At 37.6% G+C, this 23264-nt stretch overlaps 1 protein-coding gene across 2 annotated transcripts in view; it reads left to right on the top strand.

The window, feature by feature from the left end:
* The first annotated feature begins 39 nt into the window (after positions 1–39).
* The window catches only part of DHX29 (DExH-box helicase 29), a 48628-nt gene continuing 25403 nt past the window's right edge, over positions 40–23264 (top strand). The window contains exons 1-11 of one of the 2 annotated variants that reach the window (XM_065873408.1): positions 40–595; positions 8434–8507; positions 9531–9644; positions 10774–10903; positions 11648–11793; positions 13285–13410; positions 16598–16724; positions 17441–17599; positions 20254–20419; positions 20675–20798; positions 22281–22889. In XM_065873408.1, coding sequence (XP_065729480.1) covers positions 415–595; positions 8434–8507; positions 9531–9644; positions 10774–10903; positions 11648–11793; positions 13285–13410; positions 16598–16724; positions 17441–17599; positions 20254–20419; positions 20675–20798; positions 22281–22889 — 1956 coding nt within the window. In that variant the 5' untranslated portion in view covers positions 40–414. The remainder of the gene's footprint in view (positions 596–8433; positions 8508–9530; positions 9645–10773; positions 10904–11647; positions 11794–13284; positions 13411–16597; positions 16725–17440; positions 17600–20253; positions 20420–20674; positions 20799–22280; positions 22890–23264) is intronic. The other variant, XM_065873409.1, reaches the window with a different exon arrangement.

Below are 23264 nucleotides of genomic sequence, written 5' to 3'. Positions count from 1 at the left end.
CCAAGATGCTCCGCGACCACACCGACCGTGACGCCAAGCGAAGCCGCAACAGGGGCCCCTGGGAGACAAAATTAGTCGAGTCACGCAGCCCCGGAGACTTTTTCCCTGCCTCCTTTTTCCCCTCCGAACTTTCTTTTCCTCTCCTAAACACCGGCGGATAGGCAGCTCCTTGGCTAAAGAGGGAGTGAGGCGAGGGTTCCCAGCACGCAGCAGACGCCTAGGTGGGCGGGGAGGAGGCGGGACCTTGGTGAGTCGGACCAATTGCGAAGCAGCGGTTGTAGCAGGGCCTAGAAACCCGGATGGAGGACGCAAGGTGGCGGCGTGAGACTCCGGGGAATGTGAAGAGCTTCTGGAGGCGGTGCGGAAGTGGTTCCGGGACCTGGACCGGGAGGAATCTTCTGCCGCAGCTGCAACATGGGAGGCAAGAACAAGAAACACAAGGCGCCGGGGGCCGCGGCGGTCCGGGCCGCTGTATCAGCTTCCAGAGCCAAATCCGCTGAGGCCGGAGCTGCCGGGGAGGCCCAAAACAAGAAGCCTGTGGTCAGGCCGCCCCCCTCCGCCGCTACTAGCACCAGGGATCCCCGAGTCAAGCAAGGTACGAGCGGTCGGGCCCCGGCCTCCTCCTGAACCGCTACTGCCAGTCCCGAGGGAGAAGCCTTCGCATCTGGGCGGACCCTCGGTCTTAACATTTCTCTCTTTCACACCCGGAGTTGTTGGCTCCCCATCGGGTAGCCTTGTTTTAGATCAGTGTAAGCTGCTTGGGCCTCCAGAGTTCCGACGGTAGCGTCCCCCAAACCTCCACTTCATCTCCTGAGAACAAAAGAAATTTGCATTAGCTCCCGTTTCAGTGGGGATCCGTCCTGAGCCGTAATCTAAACCAGCGAGGCGAATGCAGAGTAGTGTGTGGAATTATTAACGTTCTAGAGCCAGACCCATTTTCTACTTGCTTCTCAAACCATTTTCAGCCACGATGTAGCGTTTCCACGTGTTATGGAAAAAATCAATACTTAAGAATTTCAGCACTTACACACCGAATATGGGTAACCTATTGTAAAAATTATCAGCGATCTTTACCGCAGCAGTGCATTTTTGCTTACTGTGTAGTTTGGTTTGATAACTCAATTTGGAGATTGCCGGTTCTGGCTGCAGATCAGCAGGCCACTATTACAGCTGATTTGGACAGTTATACGCTGTTTTCTTCTGCTTAGCTTGTTTGCTTGTAGTTCTTACTGAAACGTAAGTCTAGCAAATATTTGTTGAAAACCTACTGTGTATTTGGCATGAAGTTAGGGATGGGATGAGCAAAATAGACAAATCATCTCTCCTGGAGCTTGCCAATCTAATGGCACACACAGCCATGAAGTAGTCACACAAACGTTGCTCTATGATTGATAAGTGCCACAAAGAAAAGCTAAGGAAGAGAATTTAACAGCGTAATCTGATTTTTACTGGGGAAAAGGAGGAGTAATGGACAGTCTCTTTGAGAAAGTGACAGTATCGGGAGGATGAATAGGTGTTAACGCTGTACAGAATGGGGGAAATGGTATTCCTGGCTGAGGTAAGGAACACTATTGTGCAAAGATCTTGAGTCAGGAAAGAGCATGGGCCTTTAAGATACTCAGAATGTAAGCACTGCCTAAGGAGGAAAAGAGATGAAACTGAAGAAGTAGGCAGGTAACAAACCTTCACTTAGAAGGTGAATAATAATTCTTTGCCCTACAATATACTATAACCCTTTAACTACAAAGTTATTATGCCTGCAATTACAAATACATAGAATATCTCCTTAAATATTCTGTGGCACTTTTACTCTGTGAATCAGCCTCTTTCTGTCTTTTCTTGATATTCCTCTGAATTCTTTGAACTTTCTAATAGTCATTTGTTCTATTCTTTGGCTTCCCATTCTCCCAACCCCAAAATATGACCATTACCGTAGGTGTCAGTCTGTGACAGTATGATTCTCTCTCTACAGCCCTTTCAGGAGAGTTCCTCTACTTCCATTACTTCTGTCTTTTCTTTTGTAGATGACTCCTCAGTCAACATGTCCAATCCTGGTCAATTCCAAGCTCAAGTCAGCCATTTCTGCATTTACTTGGATTTTTGGCCCTGTTTTGCAAGCACGTCAAATTTAATAACATGGCTAATACTGAACTATACTTCTCTCCCCCAAACTAGCTTCTCCTGTGACTTCTTTGTTTCTGTTTTTCCATATTCCTCTATCCAATGTCAATAGTTATTTTTTATGTCTTCCTTTCTTCTTCACATCCGATCTGTTGTCAAGCTCCGTGCAGTCTTTGCTTATTTCTCTTCCATGTATGCCCTTTTCACTTTTTTTTTTTTTTTTTTTTTTTTTTGTGGTACGCAGGCCTCTCACTGTTGTGGCCTCTCCCGTTGCGGAGCACACACTCCGGACGCGCAGGCTCAGCGGCCATGGCTCACGGGCCCAGCCGCTCCACAGCATGTGGGATCTTCCCGGACCGAGGCACAAACTCGTGTCCCCTGCATCGGCAGGCGGACTCTCAACCACTGCGCCACCAGGGAAGCCCTGCCCTTTTCACTTTTGATTTATACTGGTCACACCTCAGTTTAGGCACTCATGAATTTCTGGAGTACCAACACAGCCTTCTAATGGGTTTCCCTAGCTGTGCTCTTTTTTCCTTCTCCAGTCTGTTCTGCATAAAGCATCAGATTGATCTTTCAGAACCACTGCTTTGATCATGTCACTTAACAGTTTTTTCTACAGCGTCTTCACTGACTTTGTGATAAAATACAAACCATTCAACTCGTATCTAAGACCCCCTTTCTAGCCTTTTTACTAGTTCCTATATTCAGCTCTAGCAAATCTGGTGTATTTTCACTGCTCCAAATGCAGCTGTTGGCTTTCTGCCTCCTCATGTTTATTCTTGCTGTTTTCTCTCATTTGGAAGGCTATCTATCCCTAATGCTATCTACCAGAATCCTGTAATACCCACCCCAAATATCAACTACTTTTTGAATTCTTCTGCCTCTCTAGCTCATGTATATCATTGTTGTTTGAATCATTCTTTTTGATGTTTAGATCTTGCCTATGTGAGCAATTATACATTTTATCTATCCTATAAAATTGTAGGGGGTAGGAACAGTTTTATGGTTACATATTAACATCCCTCAGTATCTAGTCAAATGCTCTGAATATAGTCATCCAAAAAATTTCTTGGGTAAGTGACAAGGAAAATTTCAGAGGAGTTACTAAGACCAAGAAATCAAAAGAGAGAAAATGAGAGGTTATCTACCAAATTTGTAGAGAATTTTTTATAACCATAAATCAATATATATAGCAGTATAAATAAAATGTTGTAGCAAGATTGCCACATGATTTTGTTTTCTTTTTTTCTGTCTGGATATTTTTATATTACATATAATAGGCCTACTTGGAAGAAAAAAGTGGAAAAGTACACAGAAAAAATTATCTCTGAACGCTTTGTTGTTCCTAATGTAAATGTAATTGTTTTACTCCGCTTCCATCTCTCTCTCTGGCTTTTCAAACAATTTGAAGGATTGTACATAGCATGCTTTCTCAAAATTGGACTCTCATCTAGAGGTAGGAAATGACTGGTGCCACGAAATGGTTCTTGGCACAATCCTGGGTATTCTTCCACTTCTATTTTTTCATTTCTTTTGTTTATCAAATAATGTTTGAAGAGCTACTATGTGCCAGGCAAGATTTTAGGCACTGGGGATACCACAAGAACAAAACAGACTGAGATCACTGCTTTCAAGGGGCTTACATTATTGGGGGCTGGTGGAGGGTGCTTACAACCATAAGGCTTGTGTTTGTGAAAATTCTTAAACCTAGTTGAGACTTAAATCTTAAGAGGGAAATAAGACTAGGGGACTGATGTCATGAATAAATTCATAAAAACCATTATAGTTTTTAGGGTCACCAAAATAAAATAGAAAAAGTGCCATGAAAGTCAGAAAACAGTGACTTGGTAAAGAATAAATTGGGTGGTGGGGTCTGTTTTGGTTTAGAACAGAGATGGCTTTTCTGAGGAAACCTGCTGAGATGATTTGAAGCAACCAGTTATTAGATCTGGAGACAGAATGTTTGAGGCTTAGGCAACAAGGGCAAAGGCCTTAAGGTGGGAACAAGCTTGGCATGATGCAGGAAGACAAGAAGAAAGTCTGTATGGGTGGAGTGAGTGGCGGGGGGGGACTGGTGTTTGTATTAAATGGGGAAGAGACCTTAGCTAAGATTAGTCAGGTAGTTTTGGCAGTATGGATGGACTTCCTCACAGACCCTGACTGCTTAGATTATATCAGCTAACTCTAATTTATTCTCCAGATATGCTATACTTCCCCTTCATAGCCTATTTGGGTAATTAGTTGCTTAATTACTCCACCAGAATATGAGTTCCGTGAGGACAAGATTGGGTCTTATTTATTCCTGACTGGGTCTCTTGGCTGGTTTGGTTCCCCTTGCAGATGTGTACTGTTGGGCAGAAGGGAGCCACAGTGCCTCAGTGCACCTATCACCAGCACCAGCACCTCGAAGTGAATGTTTCAGTGATAGTGGGTTGTTACAATCACTGTATGATGTAAAAAGCAATACTGTATAAAAGGAAAATATTCAATAAGAAAAAAGAGTATTGGGCAACAAGAAATTGATTCTGGCTGATGCTTCTTTTTTCTTGCTAAGTCATCTTGAGGAAATCACTTAGTTTTTCTGTGCTTCAACTTTAATAAATATTTTTGAGAGCCAGTTACATATGTTCCTTTGTTCCATGAACAGTCATTATAAATCTGAAACCCTTAGTGCTTTTGCCTTAGGGATACATCCTGCACACTAACTTCCTTATTTCCAGTCAGATTTCCAATAACTCCCTTCATCTGAAACAAAACCAAAACTTGTGGAGAAGAGTCTCTAAGCAGCAAGAAAGGTAGCTGTCATACATCTTATGCACATTACTTGGCAAAAGAATGAGGACCATTTCTATTCCATGGCCTATTGACTTAGAATTGTATTTGAAAATAGGGTTACTCATTTACAAGTTTCAGTATCTATTTTCTTCTGGTGCCATCACTTTTTCCTAGGTAACAGATTAGAATTTAGGGGTGGGGAGTTATTAGGCTGACATTCTGAAAGGTGGCAGCTGACAGGAGAGAAGACCAAAGAATCACTAAATAGAAAATTAGAGCAGTCTCAGGGAATTGGGTAGCCTCTGCAAGCCTCTGAGCAAAGTCATAGATACTCATAATAAGTAATGCATCATGAAAAGCTTTGAATTTTGCTTATTGTATGTATTATGGCAGGAAGTGTAAATACAGTTTAGAAGGATTTCTATCAAGTTGTTTTAAAATGCATTTCAGATTTTGGAGTTTTCATTCATGCCGATTAAAAATCTTACATGAACATGTTTTAGGAAGAATTTGAAAATGAAAGGGCCTTACTGGTTTACTTGATTTAATTGGTAATATCCCTGGCAATATCTCATTATTGCTTCAGTTCCTCAGAGTATTGAATAAAATGAAAACATACCATTTTTAGAGACCCTGATTGACACCCAGCGAATTCACAGCAGTGCGGGTGTTCATTCCCCTCCTGATAGTCTGGGGACTTAGATCTTTTATTTGCCCTCTGGAAGTTAGCAGTATAAGCTGACCTCAAGGAAGTGATATGGTCGGGTGTTTTAGGTGGAATGGTTGGAGGAGAAAAATGAGAGCTGACTGCAATCTTTAATTCACTAATTTAAAAAACAAAACCAATCAGGAATTCCCTGGTGGTCCAGTGGTTAGGACTCGGAGGTTTCACTGCTGGGGCTCAGGTTTACCTCCTGGTTGGGGAACCAAGATATCGTAAGCTGCGTGGCGTGGCCAAAACAAAAAACAAAACCAAAAGACACTTATTAACGGAATTTATAATCTTACCTCTGTCAATAACACAGGAACCTGAACTGTTTCTCAGTATTGTCTTGGTAATGAAACATTCATCTGTCTGTACCTTTTCAGAAAGGGTTATAACTGGGGCCCCTCCATGGGTTTAGGGACCTCTAAAACTGATTAGTGTGCTAAATTTGTGAATGAATTTACTACAACTGATAAGACCCCCTAGAAATGGTTAAGACTACTGATATATACTCTCCTTTATAACCATTGACATGAGTTTATGAGCAAGGTTACCAGGATTAAGGTAAAGTCTGAGACTAAAAGATGAGGAAAACCATACCAGGAATACCAGAATTGTTATTATCCTTTAATGTATTCTAGGTAGCTTTGGGTACCTTCTTAACTATAGCACAGAAGTAATTCAGGGACCCACCAATGTTCCTAGTTCAGACTGCTCAAATGTAAATAGTTATTTTCAGAAACTTTGGTTTTCCTTTTTAAATGCCTCATTATATTAACTAGCATCTTAAAATGAACAACCCAATGTAAGTCAACAGAGACTAAAACCCTGGACTTTATAATAAGAAACTCTTTAATGTTTAGGTTTCTCAAAGTGAAAAAAAAATCCTATTTTAAGGTTTATAAAAGCAGAGTAACAAGGTTTTGTACAATTCTAGGATTATTTTTATATAGCAGTGGTTCCCAAAGTGTGCTTAGGGGATCCTGGGGAACTTTTGAGATCTTTCTAGCAGAGGCTTAATGAGATCAAACTATATTCATAATAATTCTAAAATGTTATTTGCCATTTTCATGTTCATTTTCTCTCTAGTGTACAGCGACTACATGATGTGTGATATTACAGAAGACTGAATGCAGAAGCCAGATGTTAAGAGATTTGCAAAAGTAGAAAACAATTTTTTTGATTTGGAAAATATAGTTATTTTTCATAAAAGTACTATATTAACATGTAGTAGGTTTATTTTTAATGAATTAATAAATATTTTTTAAAATTTCCCTTTTGGGACTTCCCTGGTGGTCCAGTGGTAGAGAATCCACCTTGCAATGCAGGGGACGTGTGTTCAATCCCTGGTCAGGGAACTAATATCCCACATGCCGCGGGGCAGCTAAGCCTGCGTGCCACAACTGCTGAGCTCGCATGCCTCAACTGGAGCCCACGCGCCTCATCTAGAGAAGAGAAAATCTGCATACCACAACTAGAGAGAAGCCCGCGCACCGCAACGAAGAGCCCGTGTGCCTCAACAAAGGTCCCACGTGCGGCAACTAAGACCCAATGCAGCCAAAAATAAATAAAAATAATAAGTCTTTAAAAATAAATAAATAAAATTTCCCTTTTAATTTATAGTATGATAAATATCAATATTATAACCTACATAAACAAAAAGTATTTGGGATCTTCAATAATTTTTAAGAGAGTAAGGAGATCATGAGACCAACGTTTGAAAATAAAATGTGTTCCTTCCCGGTTATTCATTGTTAGAAAACTGTTAATATATAGCATTTCTATTGACTGGAACAGACTTGGCAACTGTGGTGGGTTGAGTAGTGTTCCCCAAAATTTCATGTCCACATGGAACCTCAGAATGTGATCTTATTTGGAAAAAAGATCTTTGCAGGTGTAATTAGTTAAGGATCTTGCGATGAAGTCATTGTGGATTTAGGGAGAGCCCTAAATCCAATGACTAGCATCCAGAGAAAGGAGACAGATTTGCATACAGAGAGACAGAGGGAATAAGGCCACGTGAAGACCCATTTTAAGAAGGAGGCAGGGGCTTCCCTGGTGGCGCAGCGGTTGAGAGTCCGCCTGCTGATGCAGGGGACACGGGTTCGTGCCCCGGTCCGGGAAGATCCCACATGCCGCGGAGTGGCTGGGCCCGTGAGCCATGGCCGCTGAGCCTGCGCGTCCAGAGCCTGTGCTCCGCAACGGGAGAGGCCACAACAGTGAGAGGCCCGCATGCCGCAAAAAAAAAAAAAAAAAAAAGAAGGAGGCAGACAAGCCAAGCAACGCCTGGGGTCACCAGAAGCCAGAAGAGGCAAGAAAAGAGTCTTATCTAGAGACTTCAGAGGGAGTATGGTCCTACTGATACCTTGATTTTGGACTTCTAGCCTTCAGAATTGAGAGAGAATGTTTCTGTGTATTCAGCCACCAAGTTTGTACAGCAGCCTTGGAAACTAATATAGCAACCTTATACTCAGTAGGAGAGAATGATAGGAACTCCCACCTCCTTTTTGCCTTAGGAGGAGTGCTTTCTCTTCAGAATTACCCATCTTCTCTGCCAGGAATCAAATATCTTCTGAGAGGTCTTACTTCAGCTAAGTGCCAGGCATTTACACTCTGAGAAACTAGTTAACCTAGAGAGTGCTAAGCGGTAGAATGTTTTTGCAAATTTAGCGGAAGTATTGCTGACTTCCAGATTGAGTTATTTGGTAAAGTGGAAAAGAGCTGAAATCAAATATTTAATGTTTAGCGATCTTTAGAGGAAAATTAAAATAGTGTAATGGATATTAATCATTAAATTACCTTGACTGTTCATTGTCTGTTATATACAGGTCCGAAAATTTATAGTTTTAATTCTGCAAATGATTCTGGTGGTCCTGCAAATCTGGATAAATCTATTTTGAAAGTGAGTATGAAGGTTTTGAGTCATTTCAAGAAATGTTACCTTAAAAAAAAAGATATACTCTTAAATGTAAGCAAGTGATGGGGTGTTTTAAATTTTTGTAAATAGTACAGTAATTCCTCATCTATACTAAATAAAAGTAAACCGTACACATCTGTTGAGAGCCAGTAAAAAATTAAGGAAGAGCTGGATAAGGTCCAAACTTCTAAGTATATCAACTTCCCTTTCTCCATTTGTCACCTCTGTGAAGTCCATCATAACTCACCAGGTTATTTTCCTGGTGGTTCCATCAGCACTTCTTACATCTTTCTAAATAATGACTTGCTGGGTTACAGTTTATCATTTTATACATGTTTCCTGTGCTAGACTGAATTCCTGAAGTATGTTTTTGTGCATTGCTCGTAGTGAGCATCAGTAAAGATGTGATCAAAAGAAGGTAGTTGGCTGTATAATCTTAGGTTAAACATGGAAACAGCAGAAGGTAAAATGGCCAATAGGAAAAAGTAGAAAACAAACTCTGGAAGCCAAAATAATTTGTGTAACCTAATTATTACAGTTTATATAAGTTTTTACTTTTACTTGATTTGCCCTCTTTTTAGTGTAGCATACATTCTTTCAGGCAATGTGCTTGGGCTGGTTTACATAATGCAAATTTTTGGGTTCCATCCCCAAGGATTCTGATTCAGTATGTTTAGGATAGGGCTTAGGAATCTGTCTTTGTGGTGGCAATCTAAGGGTGGTCTAAGGACAGAGTCTTGAGACATACGGCTTCAAGAGGCTTTATAAAAGGATTTTTGCCTTGCCACATGTTGTTGCTTTTTCTGTATCCCATTTTTTCTTAAATATATGGTAGGAATGTGGTCCAGTGAATGGTATTCCAATATATGATAATCACTGTATCTGATTTCAGCTGAAATTCTGGGCTTGGTTGGAAGGGATATAGAAAACTGTGTGATTTGCTTCTGATTATTTAATTATTAAATGTTATTTATCTTCTAATTGATATGACCTTTTTGGTCTCAACAGGTGGTAATTAATAACAAACTAGAGCAAAAAATTATTGGAGTGATAAATGAGCATAAAAAGCAAAATAATGACAAGGGAGTGATTTCTGGAAGACTTACTGCCAAAAAATTACAGGTATTTTGCAAACTTTTTTTTAAGTTACTTATTTTTAGTGGAGCATTTTTAAGACAGCTCCACATGTGAGATAAAATGACTTTTCAACTTCCATTGAAATTTCATATAGATTAGTTCCATCTTCAAGAATAAGGAAGGAACTGTGCCAAAAACAAGTACATGCATTAAAATAGTGATATGAAAACTAAATTACATTCCCAAAATTATATTGGACTTGTGGTGGGCACTTTGCTTACATTTTCTCTGACACACCAATCCTGGAAAGTATTTTGCCCCATTTTTCAAATGAAGGAAATGAGGCTTGGAAAGATTACATATATTATAGCCTGAGGTTTTTAATTACTAGGTAGCAAAGTAAACAGAGTCTGGATTTGAACCCAGTCCTGCGCAGCTGTAAAGATCATGCTTTAGAAAGTACAATAAAAAGCTTTACTTTATGTCTGAACATGTTCATTGAAGCACTGCTGATAATAATAATAATAATAAAAAAGTAAACATCTTAAGTGGTCACCAATAGGAAAATAGATTATGATATGTCTACCCAGTGGAATATTCTTTAACTATTAAAATTGATGAACAGTTTCTAATAATTTGGGAAGATGCTTATGTTATAATGTTAAGTAAAGTTTGTTTTTACAAAATCATAGAAAAATGACTGAAAGGAAGCATACTACATTGCAAACAGTATCTTTAGATAGTGAGAATATGAGCAGTTTCTCCTGGTCCTTTTTTATTTATCTATAGTTCTCAGATTCTCAGTACAGTGAGAGGGACTTCCCTGGCGGTCCAGTGGTTAAGACTTCGCCTTCCAATGCAGGGGGTGCAGGTTCGATCCCTGGTCGGGGAGCTAAGATCCCACATGCCTCAGGGCCAAAAAACCAAAACATTAAACAGAAGTAATATTGTAACAAATTCAATAAAGACATTAAAAATGGTCTGCACATCAAAAGAAAAACCTCAATACAATGAGCACATTTAACTCTTCTAACTGGAAAAAAAGAGAAAAAAAGATATTTTTGAAGTTACAATTTGTGTCAGAGTTTCTGGTTTAAAATGAATGGGAGAATAGACTTAGTAATGAAAAAAGAGAAAATTGACAGAATGACTTCATTACATTTCCCTTTCATAGGATTTATACATGGCTTTACAAGCATTTTCATTTAAGACTAAGGACATTGAAGATGCCATGACTAACACACTCTTACATGGAGGTGATCTTCATTCTGCCTTGGATTGGCTCTGTTTAAATCTTTCAGATGGTAAGCAGTATTGTCATAAATGTCTTTCAGTTTATAAAACCTTTTGAAGTAATTTCAATGTTTATGATACTTGTATCAAGCTTTGGACTTGTACTGAAAATTTTTTTCACTGTTATAATTATTTATTTTTAGGATGTTCTTACACTTTTCTAGTCTTTTTAGTATATTCTTCTTAAAGGTTGTAGTCTGTGCAAGAAGAAATTATTTTTTTGTGTGCTGCTTTCAGTTGTTGATAGCCATTTTACAATGCACATAATACAGCAGATTCTCAAAGTTTGCCTGTCTGTAACCTGTCAGGCTGTGTATCCTCGTTTTGGTTTAGAAATTAGGGCTGTCTGGCTTTGGATAAATAATATTTAATTAAGCAGAGCGTCAAGGTTGTAATCTTTGGCGAGAACCTGGAATGCATATTGCTTCTATGACTGATTAAGGATACTGTCACATGCTGTGACAGGCAACCAAAGAGAAGGGAGGGTTAAGATTTTCTTATGGAAATTTAGGAGTCTAGCATATTGAGGGTGAAATAAATGGTCAAATAGAGGTGGGCTGGTTATCATCTAGAGAGTGTTCCCACTGGTTTGATAATAAAACGAGGTTCATCATAGGATTTCTATTTCTAGGAGATGAGCAGTAGAATAAAATTAGGTGCTCTTTGTCTAGACAGGGTTTATGTGAGTGTTTAATAAATATTTGTGTGTTTTATGTATCATGTACATGTTTATTTTCATCCCAATTTCTCTTAAGATGCACTTCCTGAAGGATTCAGTCAGGAATTTGAAGAGCAGCAACCTCTAAGTAGGCCAAAATTCCAGTCTCCTCAAATACAAGCCACTATTTCACCTCCACTGCAATCTAAAACCAAAAAACAGGAAGAAGATCCTATGATAAAGGTAATTTAAGAATTAAACATTTAAAGTTGTATAAAATCAGAATGAAGCACATGTAATAGTTCATAAGGGTATAAATATTAGGTTACAATAATGTTTTTACTTATTGAAAATGTCTAATGGGTTTGCCAAACTCTTCTATCACTGTCGGTTTCAGTTATCTATTGCTACATAACAAACCACCTGAAAATGTAGTGACTTAAACCAAGAATTTCTTATGATTTTGCAGTCTGAACTGGGCTTAGCCAGGCAGTTCTTCTGCTCCATGAGGTATCTCCTCAGACTGGAACATCCAAAATGGTTTCTTTACTCACATGACTAGGTGCCTCGGCTGGGAGCTAGCAAGTCATCTCTCTCTCCACATGACTAGCTTAGGTTTCCTCTTATATGGTGATATTAGGGTGGTCAGACTTCTTACTTGACATATGGCTTCCAAGAGCAAGTATCTTGAGATAGTAAGCCCCAGTGTACAAATTTTTATCAAGCCTCTGCTTGTATCACTCTTGCTAATGTCCCATTGGTTGAAGCAAGTCATGTGGCCAATTCAAAATCTGTATGGAAGGGGATTACAGAAAGGCATTAGTACTGGAAGGTGTACTTCATTACACTTCATTACGCATTACACCTAACTACTCTGCATATCATAAAACATCTATGAACATGGGTGAACCTAGAGAACATTATGCTAAGTTAAATAAGCCAATCACAGAAAGACAAATACTACATTATGTCACTTATATGAAGTACCTAATACAGTCATATTCATAGAAACAGAGAATAGAATGGTAATTACCAGGGGCTAAAGGGAGGAGGGGCAAATGGGGAAATGTTGCTTAATGGTTATAAAATTTCAGTTACGCAAGATAGGTAAGTTCTATACAGCTGCTATGCAACATAGTGCCTATAGTTAACAGTACAGTACTGTACACACACACACACAAAAGGACACAAAAATTTTTGGAGGTGATGGATATGTTTAGTACCTTGATCGTGGTGATGATATCATAGGTGTATGCATATGTCCAGACTCATCGAAATGGTGAGTCTGTGTGTGTGTGTGTGTGTGTGTGTGTGTGTGTGTATATATATATATATATATATACAGTAAATAATTAACATTTTAATAATATGTACATTAAATATGTGCAATTTTTAATGTATCAGTTATACCTCAATAAAGCTTAAAAATAGAGCAAAAATCTGTGGAAACATCCCCACAAAACCACTGTTTTTAAGGACAACACTAGTTTTTAACAGTTCTTTCATTTTTATGCCTCTTTATGTAAATGTATTCTTCGGATCATGTAAGTTTAGACTTATTAATGTTGAGTTCTATTCATTTGTCCTTCACTGAACAGTAGAGAATGTGATTTTTGAGGCTTATGTGTCTACTGTTTCTGAGTGTAAAGAAATTATAAAAGCAGTGACACTTGATGATAGTTTTGACACCTTTTTCTAATTTTGATTTTTCAGATATTTGTTTTTTCTTTCTAGCCAAAAAAGGAAGAAAAAAATTTGGAAGTAAATATGAAAGAATGGATTTTGCGATACGCTGAACAACAAAATGAAGAAGAAAAGAGTGAGACTTCTAAAAGTTTAGAAGAGGAAAAATTTGACCCTGTGAGTAGAAATTTATATTGGGCTTCTAGCTGGATATACCTGGCAAAATATTTAACTTTTATAAGACTTAGTTTCTTCATTTGTAAATTGAGGAAACAGTTACCTCTAGGGGTTTATGTGAGGATTAAATAAAATAACAGGGAAAAAATGACACAAAATAACTGCTCAATATATGTTAATTACATTCCTCCCATGTTTAAAGAGATAATCACCAAGTATTTTTAAATGATTGTTCTGTGTAAGGAGTATGCTAAATTATTTGGTTAATTTTAAAAAGCACCTTCCTTTATAGAGGAAACCCATTGCCTGGAAAGAGAAAACCTACATATCATAAGATAAACTAAAAATATTAGGTTAAGTGAGGGCTTCCCTGGTGGCGCAGTGGTTGAGAGTCCGCCTGCCAATGCAGGGGACACGGGTTCATACCCCGGTCCAGGAAGATCCCACATGCCGCTCTGGGCCTATGAGCCATGGCCGCTGAGCCTGCGCGTCCGGAGCCTGCGCGTCCGGAGCCTGTGCTCCGCAAAGGGAGAGGCCACAACAGTGAGAGGCCCACCTACTGCAAAAAACAAAAACAAAATATTAGGTTAAGTGAAAAAAAGCAAGTTGTAGGAAGAAAATAGCACAATACATATATCTGATAAAAGACTTCTGTCTAGAATTTATAAAGAAGTTTTAAAAGGACAACAGACACTTTACAGAAGTAGATATATGGATGGCCAATAAACATGTAAAAATAAGTTCAGCATCGCTAGTCATGGGAAAAATGAAAATGAAAACTGCAGTGACATACCACTATGTATATATCAATCAAAATGGCTAAAATTAAAAAGATCAGTAATACCAAGTGTTGGGAGGATGTGAAGCCACTGAATACTCATACCCTGATTGTAAGAGTATAAAATGAAATGGTACAACCACTTGGCAAAACTGCTTGGCACTTTCTTATGAAGTTAGACATACACTTACCATATGACCTAACAATTTCATTCCTACGTTTTTACTCAAGAAAAATGAAAATGCCAACAAAAAAAGACTTGTAAGCAAATGTTCATAGCAACTTTACTAATAACAGCCAAACACTGCAAGCAACTCTCAGAAACATTATATAAAAATGAAAAAAGCCAGGCAAAAATGAGTACATGCTGAACAATTTCATTATATTAAATTCTAGAAAAGTCATCTCTGCAAAATCTGTCTCTAATGAGAGGATGCAGGTCAGTGGTTGCCTGACTACAGGGATGGAGGAAAGAGATTGACTGTTAGGCATGATGAGGAAACTTTTGGGGATGATGGCAATGTTTTATGTCTTGATTATGATGATGGTTACGTGGATGTATACATGTGTCAAACACACTCACTTACACACTTAAAATGACATTTTATTAGAAGTGAACCATACTTTTATAAAGTTGATTTAGAAAGACAAAAAGGAAGTTGCAGAACAGCATGTGTAGTATAATGAACTCATTTGAGTAAAACAATATACACACACATATATTTGCATTCTTATGTATGCAAAGGAAACATCGGGAGAGATACACAAGAAGCTATTACTAGTGATTAGGACTGGGGTTGGTAGGGTGGGAGGGAGACTTCTTTTTTATACTCCTCTGTATCCTCATAAGTTTTTTTTAACCACGTGCCTGTATTAAAGTAATATAAACAAAAATAATTTAGGACAGTACACATGGTACTTTGAGGTTCAGAGAAAGAGGTCTCTTCTGATAGGAACATTAGGTCAATACTTCAAAGAAAAAAGTGGGACTTGAAGGATGCATGAAGTGTGCATAGGCAACAAAGAATGGGAAAATGACCCATATGGGTGAAATAATGTGAATAAGGGTACAGCAGTGGAATTGTGCAAGGGGCCTTTGAGTATTAAACAATAAACAGGATAAAATGTGTAAGTGAGTACTGGCCAATAGGAGTAAACAGGTGAGTTAAACTGAGACTAGAAGATTTTGATGCCCAGAAAATGAATTTGACAGTTTTTCCTACTGATTGTGAAGAGTTGCTAGAAGTATGGGGGCAGGTGATCGACAAGAAGAATTTGACATTTTAGGGCAAATTTAGTAGTGTTTAAGGTGATTTGCAAAGGGTAGGGAGGCCATTTTGGCAGCTCTTGCACTTGCTCAGGTGTGAAATAATAAGGTGCCAAATTGTAATTTGGAAGAGAAACATTTAAAGCAAGAATCAGTAGAAACTGATGCACTGAACATAAAGGTTAAGAAGCCAAAGTCAGCAAGAGATTCGTAGGTGGAGGGATGGTGGTATCAGTGCCATAGATAGGAAAGATTGAAAGAACGAGTGTGATTTAGGTGAAATTGAGGCGATAGCCAACCCTTCTGTTACACTGTATTGATGTTTGCTTCTACACAAAATGGTCCCAGAATTCAGGTGGTTGTGCTTCCTCAGTTGTCTCTTTTCCCTTTGTCTCAGCGGTTGTCTTTCATAGCAGCACTGCACATGCCGTCTCCACCCAGAGCTTTAATGCTTCTCATCTGCTATCAACCTAACCTAAAGAAAAAAACAGTAATTTGAGTTTAGCTTTAACTCTGTCTAGTTTTTGCTCAGCAGAGTTAAGTCCTTAAGGTTTTTGTTTATTTTTATTTTATTAGTCCTTAAGTTTTATAGCACCCATCTTCCCCAGAGGCCTTTTTTTGTTTGTTTAATGTCCCTGGCTATCTTTCATAAGATAAAGATTATGGGAAGGTAACTTTCAGAAATGTGTATTATCCTATTATTGCATATGTAACCCTTTAAATACATGTATTTATAAAATGTATAAAAATTTAATTTTTCTTTTTACAGAAATGAGCTCATACTTACATTTTATTCTGTAGTTCGCTTTATTTTATTTAACGTGTCAAGGAAGTTTCTCCATGTGGCTCACCCTCATTCTTTTGCTACCCCACTTTTTTTCCCAGTGGCTGACTAGTTTTCTCTGTAGAGATGTACCACACTTGATTTCCAGTTTTCCTTTTCAATCAGTACTGCAGTAAACATCTATGTACCTGCAAATCTGCACATTTGTATCATTTCTCTATGAAAATTTTCTAGAAGATTTGTTGGATCAAAGAATAAGATCAAAAGATCACAGGGTTTGATATAATACATTGACAATAGATAAACTAATCTTGCTCTTCTTTTTATTTCTTTATCATCATATTATTTGGAACAACAGAATGAAAGGTACTTGCACCTTGCAGCAAAACTTCTGGATGCAAAGGAGCAAGCAGCTACCTTTAAATTAGAAAAAAACAAGCAAGGCCAAAAAGAGGCTCAAGAAAAAATAAGGAAATTTCAAAGAGGTAAACACTTTAAAATTCTCAGACGTATAAATATCTCTTCTTTATTGGCCTTCCTAGGATGGAGGTTGCCTCTTTTTAATATGTCTGCTCTTTCCTAACAGTTTATAATTGGGATTGGCAAACTTTTTGCAACAAGCCAAATAGTAAATATTTTAGGTTTTGCAATTTGTTATAATTACCTAACTCTGCTGTCACAGCATAAAAGCAGCCATAAACAATACATAAACAAATGGTTATGTTCTCATAAAACTTTATGGATGCTGAAATTTCATATATAATTTTCACATGTCACCAAATATATCTTTTTCAACCAGTTAAAACATGTAAAAATCATTCTTAGCCCACAGGCCATATGGAAATAGGCAGCAGGGCTGGATTTGGCCTGCAGACCATAGTTTGTTAACCTCAGATGTATACCATAAAATACCATCTCCATTCAAGAACAAGAGGTGGATATAATTCCATGTGTATTTATTTCTAGTGAAGATGTTTTTCCTGGCCTTCTACATCTGTTAAGTAATTGTTCTGAAAATGTTATGATGTGAAAATAAATTGCCTCTGACTTCTAGCACAAATTCCTAGAAGGAAGTGTTGAATAATTGACTACAAGGAAAAAGAAGGAATGTTGTTGTTTTTAAACCAATTTTTGCAAAGTAAAAAGGCATGAAAAACAAATATAAATAAAACAAAAATAAGCATCATGGTTTTTTTGGTAGAAATGGAAACTTTAGAAGACCATCCAGTATTCAATCCAGCCATAAAGATTTCACATCAACAGAATGAAAGGAAGAAGCCTCCTGTAGCCACAGAAGGGGAAAGTGCTTTGAACTTTAATTTATTTGAAAAATCTACAGCTGCTACTGAAGAAGAGAAAGGTAAAATGAAGGGAAAGTGTTCCAGGGTATAATTTGTAAATAGAAAAATGTCAAGGACTGTATAATTGAGAAATTGTTACTTTGTATTCCAGCAAACTACATAAGATGGCAGTAAAGTTATGCTTCCACATACTGTCTTGGAAAAATAATAATTATGATAACTTGTATAGCATTTTGTAATTACAAACATCTTGCTTCGGCCTCATCTCTCTTCAGTCCCTCCTCCAAACTCCTGCCAGAATTATCTTTCCATAACACAGATCAAAATGTGAGTTCCCTGTTAAAAATTTTAATCACTTAGCAAGTTCAAACCCTGTATCATGGCACTGAAGATCCTTTCCACCTTATTCTCCCAGCTATGTACTACAGCTACATCATTCTTTAAAACATATATTGTTTCATGGCTCCATGACTTTGCTCATCCTGTTTTCCCCTTCTTGGCCAACCTTTCCCTTGCTTAGAGGCTTGAATCAAACAGCACCTCTTCTTTAAACCTTCCCTGATTCCTGCTGTGCCACCAGAGTTGTGTAAGTGTGTTCTTCTTTGTGCTCATAGGTAAATTATTGATATAGCTAGTATATTTATCAGTCTGTAATATAGTCAGTTGAGTCCCACACTAAATTGTCAGTTCTTTTAATTGTACATTCTTTCTACAAATATTTATTGAATTTTTATTGTTCATAATATCAGGTGCTACATGTATAGTTATTAGCAAAATAACTTGATCTTTGCCCTCTTCAAGTATACAGTCTAGCAGGGAATGTAAGCTTTAAACAGACATAGATACACAATTACAAACTGTGATGTGTGCTGTTGAAGAAAGAAAACTGGCTTCCAATAATAGAGCTAATAAGGGGGCCTAATTTGCATTGGGGAAACCTTGCTAAGGTCTTGCTCTGAGATCTGACAGATGATTAGGTATTAGCCTGGTAATGAGTTGGTGGAAAGAACTTCTAAGGAAGGAGACAGTACATTGGAAGTCTAAGGTGGAAAAGAGCTTAGAGCATCACTATTCAACAGAATACACTATGATGGGAATGTTCTGTATCTGCACTATCCAATGTGGTAGCTACTAGCCAAATATGAGTACAGTTGACCCTTGAACAACGTAGGGGTTATGGCCGCTGACCCCTGTGCAGTCAAAAATCTGCGTATAACTTTTGACTTAAACATAATACTATGTTTAAGTTAAACATAAATACTAATAGCCTACTAATGACTGGAAGCCTTAGTGATAACAGTTGATTAACATATTTTGCATGTTATATGTATTATTACAATAAAGTAAGCTAGAGAAAGAAAAACATTATTAAGGAAATCATAACAAAGAGAAAATACATTTACAGTACTGTACTGTATAGATTCTGTGAGTTTATGTTATCTATGTACAAGATGAATCGTCTGTCAGTACCTATATCAACATTGTCTTATATGATTCAAAACACTGTAGATGTTATATGTATTACTAACATGAGACATCAAAAATGAAAAGATAATGTGCAGAAGTTCTTAGTTGTTTATAGGTATAATGATTCATGCATTAATAACGAAGAAGCAGCAATATGATTGCTTTAATGGTACCCTAGTGTAATCAGTACAACTGCTTTACTTCACTGTTAGTTTAGCCTTATACACTAATGAAAGAATCATTATAAAATTTTTATGGCATACAGTATTACAGTAGTATTCATAATATACTATTGGAAACACTGTTAACATTTTTTAAAAAACCACTTACCTATGATGATAGGCTGATATGCAGTTTCTCCAATTATGAGAGAGAGGCATTCTATAAGGTAAGGTAATTCTTTGAAAGCAAAGTTATAAAACAAAGAAAATAACACATTATTAATTTTATATTAATTATCACCTCATGCCTGTGTAAGGATAGGCTATCCACTTCAATATAAGTCTTACACATGATGTTCTTCATGTGTGTTTTTATATATTTATTGAAAAAAAATCTGCATATAAGTGGACCTGTACAGTTCAAACCTGTGTTGTTCAAGGGTCAACTATATCGAGCACTTGAAATGTGACTAGTATAACTGAGAAAGTGAAATTTTAATTTTAATTAATTTAAATTTAGCCACATGTGGCTGGTGGCTACTGTATTGAGCCAGGCAGGTTTAGAGCATTTAAGGAATTGACTCATGACCAGTATGGCTACAGCATAGCGAGCATGATGGAAGACTGACAACAAATAGGCAGGGGTGGGCCACAGAGGGCTTTTAGGTACTAGTGAAGAATTTGGACTTTATCTTATATGCAACATGAAGCCATTCACAGTGGTGGTAGTGGCAGCTGTTAAGCAGAGAAATGACATCTGATTTATATCTTTTCAAAAGATAGTCTACCAAACATTGTAATTCAGAGTATTCTAAACAATTCATCGCATGGATTGTGTCATAGATATTTTACAAGAACACATAACTTAAGATACTTTTTTAAAAAGATCCAGATTTTCACTGATTCTGTCCATCAAGAGGATTTCCTTACATCACGTAAAGAAGAGCAAGCCTTTCTGTCTGTCTTTTTTTAAACCTATTCTCTTCTAAAAGTCTGTTCCCAAAAGTGAGAGAACATTAATCTCTCAAAAGAGACTGTATATTACTACATAACCATTTTTAAAGAACCAATCTTTATCATTTTAGAGAAAAAGAAAGAACCTCATGATGTAAGAAATTTTGACTATACTGCTCGAAGCTGGACTGGAAAATCTCCCAAACAATTTCTGATCGATTGGGTCAGGAAGAATCTTCCCAAGAGTCCAAATCCTTCCTTTGAAAAAGTTGCAGTAGGTAGATACTGGAAATGTAGGTATGTTTTTGGTTAACTGAATGAACTTATAGAAAAATCTAAGATGAAAATCTTTTTTTTTCTGATGAGTTAAGTAGATATTTAGGAAGCTAATTCCACATCTCAGATTGATAGTGCTTATAAGTCATTATGTAGTATGATGTCTTCCATGGGAATATTTAATTTAAATAATTAAACTACAGTTCAATGTTAATGGAATTCTGACCTTTTTTACTTCATCAATTTTATTTTAAAATGTTTTTGGTTTCTTTGTAGGGTAAGGGTAATCAAGTCTGAAGATGATGTACTGGTAGTATGCCCTACAATCTTAACAGAGGATGGCATGCAAGCTCAGCACCTGGGAGCTACTTTAGCTCTTTATCGTTTAGTGAAAGGGCAGGTGAGACTTTTTAGACCTAAGTGTTTCAAAAATCATTTCTGGGGGCTTCCCTGGTGGCGCAGTGGTTGAGAGTCTGCCTGCCGATGCAGGGGACACAGGTTCGTGCCCCAGTCCGGGAAGATCCCACATGCCGCGGAGCGGCTGGGCCCGTGAGCCATGGCCACTGAGCCTGCGCGTCCGGAGCCTGTGCTCCTCAACGGGAGAGGCCACAGCAGTGAGAATCCTGCGTACCGCAAAAAAAAAAAAAAAAAAAAATCATTTCTGGAGTAATGGGTATATTTTGTCAACATAAAACTGTATCTGCATGTGGAAGTTAGTTTTTAATTATGGCCCTTTGTGCCAATTATCTCTTACTGAATGCTTCTGATTAATCCTTGTTTTTCTGCTTATTTATAATTTTGACTTCCTCTCACTTCTAAACATAGTTCAGTCTTTCTCTCCTTAGACCAGAGGCTCTGAACCATTTGGTCCAGCTTTGTAAGCTATACTAATTTACAGATTAAAAAATAGTTGTGCTAGAGTGGTTGAATTAAGGAGAGTTTTTAAACATTTGTTTTCCTTTAATGTTATATTGTCTCTCAACTTTAAAAAATTAGACACTGGTTCCAGTTTTCACTTTTAGGTTATGTTGACTATAAGCTTCCAGTTTAAGGAAAGATGAAAATAAAGTATTACTGAAGAGAACACTTTTAAGAGAACACAATGCGCTATTTTTTGGTTGGGGGGTATTGTCAACATATCCTTTTTATAATAAACGTATATATCTTTCTTCATGGGGAATTAGAACTACTGAAAATTTAGGCACTGATTAAGTGGAACTCCAACAATAGTTCTTTTCCATTTTGTGTCAGTAAAAGTGCTTAATGTCTTTATTTCCCTCATTTTGCAGAATAAGGTATCATAAGCTTAATTGATGGAAGTGACTATCAGTGTTACAGAAATAATTGCGGGCTCTTTTATAACACAGAATTAAGATAACTTAGTTTCATCCAGTGGAGTTCATTTAAAATACTTTGACCTGTAATATACAACTGCTGGAATCTCAGAGGGAACTTTGTTTTAAAGATGCATTATGGATCATCTGTATATTTAAATAGCACCACTATATGAATAAATAATAAACATGTATTTAATAGTTTATTGTGTTCCAGGAATAAGCACGTTACATGATTAACTTAGTTTACCTCAGAGTATGCCTGTAAGGGAGGTACTATTATTAGCCTCATTTTACAAATTTAGAAATTAAGACACCAAGAAGTTAAGTTACTTGCCCAAGGTCACACAGCTAGTAAGTCTAGAAGCCTGAATATATGCTATTTATAAATTTGCATCATATACATGTATATCTTATATTAAAGTAGTAACACTAGTTTAAGAGACATTTTAAGAAGAAGGCAGCTATCCTTTTAAGTTCTAACCTATTGAATTTTGGTGTCCAGTAGTTAGTAAAAACGACATAACTACTGTGTTTTCCCTTTATAGTCAGTTCATCAGTTACTTCCGCCCACTTACCGAGATGTCTGGCTGGAGTGGAGTGATGCGGAAAAGAGAAAGGAACAGTTAAATAAAATGGAGACCAATAAACCACGTGACCTTTTCATTGCCAAACTTCTGAATAAACTGAAGCAGCAGCAGCAACAGCAACAACAGCAATCTGAGAATACGAGAGAAACCTCTGAAGATCCTGAGGAATCTTGGGAAAATTTAGTTTCTGATGAGGATTTTTCTGCACTGACTTTGGAATCAGAAAAGGCAGAAGATTTGGAGCCGGTTAGAAACCTCTTTAGAAAGTTGCAAAGCACACCTAAGTACCAGAGACTGCTAAAGGAACGGCAACAGTTACCTGTGTTCAAACACAGGAACTCAATTGTCGAAACTCTTAGAAGGCACCGGGCTGTGGTGGTGGCAGGTGAAACAGGGAGCGGCAAGAGTACTCAAGTGCCACATTTCCTGTTGGAGGACCTGCTTCTGAACGAGTGGCAAACAAGTAGATGCAGCATTGTCTGCACCCAGCCTCGGCGGGTCTCAGCAGTGAGCTTAGCCACAAGAGTGTGTGAGGAACTGGGCTGTGAAAATGGACCTGGAGGAAAGGTGAGACACTGTTCAACCTCACCTCAGAGAGTGCTGACCTCACTCAACCTGTGCCCTTGGGACCCAAATGGAAGCCTGCGCCGTATATGAGTTTTGACCAATGCTCTTTGTTCAGTAGCGTATCTCAGGTGTTTCTCATGTTTTCTTGGATAGATGTGATATTATGCCACTCTCCTTTATATGAAAAGGACTGTCAGTAATTATCATTAAAATTCTCACATAAAAGGAAAAATATATGCACTTTAATAATTGAGTATTCAAATATATTACATACTAAGTTGATCATTCAAAGAATATAAACACAAGTATAACTGTTAATATCAGATATCTCAAGTATTTGGAAATCTTTTCTGTGGGATGTATTCCTGAATGATT

Source organism: Phocoena phocoena, chromosome 3, assembly GCF_963924675.1.
Source record: "Phocoena phocoena chromosome 3, mPhoPho1.1, whole genome shotgun sequence".
Classification (NCBI taxonomy): Eukaryota; Metazoa; Chordata; class Mammalia; order Artiodactyla; family Phocoenidae; genus Phocoena; species Phocoena phocoena.
Note: the sequence above shows the minus strand (reverse complement) of the source record. Positions and strands in the feature narration are given on the sequence as shown.